This window comes from Hevea brasiliensis, chromosome 9, assembly GCF_030052815.1.
Source record: "Hevea brasiliensis isolate MT/VB/25A 57/8 chromosome 9, ASM3005281v1, whole genome shotgun sequence".
NCBI lineage: Eukaryota > Viridiplantae > Streptophyta > Magnoliopsida > Malpighiales > Euphorbiaceae > Hevea > Hevea brasiliensis.
In genome coordinates, this window is record NC_079501.1 from 71,813,778 (window position 1) to 71,816,345 (window position 2,568).

General features: G+C 29.3%; 1 protein-coding gene across 1 annotated transcript; it reads right to left on the minus strand.

Annotated features, from left to right (window-relative positions):
* Positions 1-690: 690 nt before the first annotated feature.
* LOC110665233 (putative gamma-glutamylcyclotransferase At3g02910) lies at positions 691-1,466 on the minus strand. Its single transcript, XM_021825259.2, has one exon. It carries the CDS (start codon positions 1,312-1,314, stop codon positions 769-771), a length of 546 nt encoding a protein of 181 aa, XP_021680951.1. The 5' UTR covers positions 1,315-1,466; the 3' UTR covers positions 691-768.
* Between the last annotated feature and the right edge of the window lie 1,102 nt (positions 1,467-2,568).

Sequence of the window (2,568 nt, forward strand, 5' to 3'; positions counted from 1 at the left end):
TATTATTATATTTCATACGATGAAAAAGAATTCTTTCTAAAAATATATGGTCTTTTTTAAATATAATTATATTGTAAAAATATATAAATCTTATATTCTTATGAATAAATATTTAAAAGGAAAATAACAAGTAATTATTTAATAAATGGAAATTTAATTTAATTTCGGTAGACATATAATGATTCAAAATTTACAAATTTAAACTATGTTTAACATAATTAATTTAGAATTCTATTATTAATAAAATATTATAATATAATTTTAAAATATAAAATATAAAATAAATATTAAATTATAATATTAAAATAATAAAAAATAAGTCATGCGGTGCTAAGACGATTAGTTTTAATTAAAATCAAATAGAATCAAATTAAATCAAAATCGATATAGAACTAAAACTACCAACTCAAATTCCTGCCTTAGTGAATCAAAATTATTAATTTCAGGCCAATTTTGAACCGAAACTTTCCCATGGCCGGCCCTAACCAAAACTATGAATCTTTTCAAGATATACAGCGTATTGCCTATATATTAAATTATGATTATCTGAAGAATCATCTAATAATTAATAAATCTCCTATAATGGCGTGATTGTTATACATATAAGAATCATTTAATTTAATCAAATGTTCATGGAAGGAATCAAATTTGATATCGAAATATATATATATGAAAGTATTTATTATTAAATTAAAGAAATTCGAGCTTTTATTCAAATAAATAGATGCATCGAACATCAGACTTGCAGGTGCTATAGAGATGCCAAGATTAATTCCCAATTTCTATAGATTTAGACAAAAGCATCTCTATATCGTCAACAATGCTAACATACTTAGCTCTATTTTCCTTTTTCACATACTCTTCAGCATTTCTTTGGCTGTACTCGCTTAACCCCACTCCCCTTCTCTTCTCCCATAGCCTCTCGCTGAAATTCCTATGCGCATAGTACGCTTCTGCCTCCAATAAAACGATGCCGTTTCCTTCTCCGTCGTTTTCTTTTTTTGTCACCTGAATCGGAAGCCTCTCGTAGTGTCCATCATTCGTACCCTCCAATTCGTCAAGTCGGGCCAATCCCCTAATTGACACGCAGTAGAGTTCGCCATTGACAAGGTGGCCGGCGCCGGGGAGGTTAATTAGGTACGGGATCCCGTAAGGACCAATAACGAGAGGATATGGTTGGTGAGTGATGCAGGTGCCGAGATAGGCAGCGTCATTCTGGAGGATTAGGTCTTGAATAAGAGTGTAGTTGGGGAAATCCCGTTTGAGAGTTCCGTATGTGAAAATTAAGGCTTGTTTGGTATGGGTGTCAGCCATGGCTAGCTTGGGAGAGAAAGGGAGAGAGAGATAGAGAGAGAGTAGAACTTCGAAGAGACGTTCTAGGGGACGTTCTCAGATTTCTTTACTCAGTCTCGGGCTGGGAAATGGGAACAACAGCCTGTGGCCCATGGCTTGAAGATTAGCCCGTGAAGGGATTATTGATGGGTTAATAATTTAATTATTAATTCATTCAAAATTAATTAAAAATATATAAATTAATTACAAAATAAATATAATGACTATTAATATATATAAATTTAATTATTTACGCTTTAATTATTTAAAATTAAATTTTTAATATTTATTAATTTATATAAATTTTTCATAAAGCTATTTAGCTATAAATATTATTAAATTTTTAATTTACGAATAATACCATTAATTTTTTTTTTTTACAAATGAGTAATCATCTTTTTAATATTTATAAAATTTTAGTTTTAGTATATATATATATTGTTATATATATATATATATTGTTAGATATTATATTTGTTTGTTGAAATTTTATAAAGAAAATAAATGGTAAATATATATGGTGAATAATATTTTATAAAGTAACTTGGAATAAAATTTCAACGCTGTTTTGGTGTAAATAGAGAAGATGTTCTACTCTCAAGTACAACAAACCACTCGAGACTTTCTATGGTATTATACTCTAATATAAAATTTAACAGACCTTTTAATCCTTAAAAACAATGAAGGAAAAAGAAATGAAAAAATAATTAAAGATGTATAATTTTGTCATAAATGGTGGAAGAGCCAATAAGAATAAGAAAAATAGTGAATGAATAAAATGGCAAGTGGTCTTACCTATTCTATGTTCCTAGCGTCTTTCCTATGGGTTATGCCGTTTCATTTGCATCTATTTAAAATCATCATTTGTAATCATAGAATTATATCATTTTTTGTAATTTAATGATATTTTTTTTTTTAGTAGGATTGAGAGAATGAAGACTCGAACTTGAATCTACCAGGTGAGTGATATACCTTTAGTCACTAAACTAAATTAGACTGGGCTATTATATTTAGTACAATATGATATAATGTAATATAATCAACTATGTAATATAATTAAAGTTATAATTTAAGTGGCGACAATGATTAAATGGTGGTTGTAATGTTGGTGACGGTGATGACAGCGCTAAGATAGTGGTAAAAGGGTGGAGGTGGCGATAAGTGATGGTGGTGGAGGCGATAGACAAATGATGGTGGGGTAGTAATGGTGTTCGTGGCAACAACGGTAATTAAGTG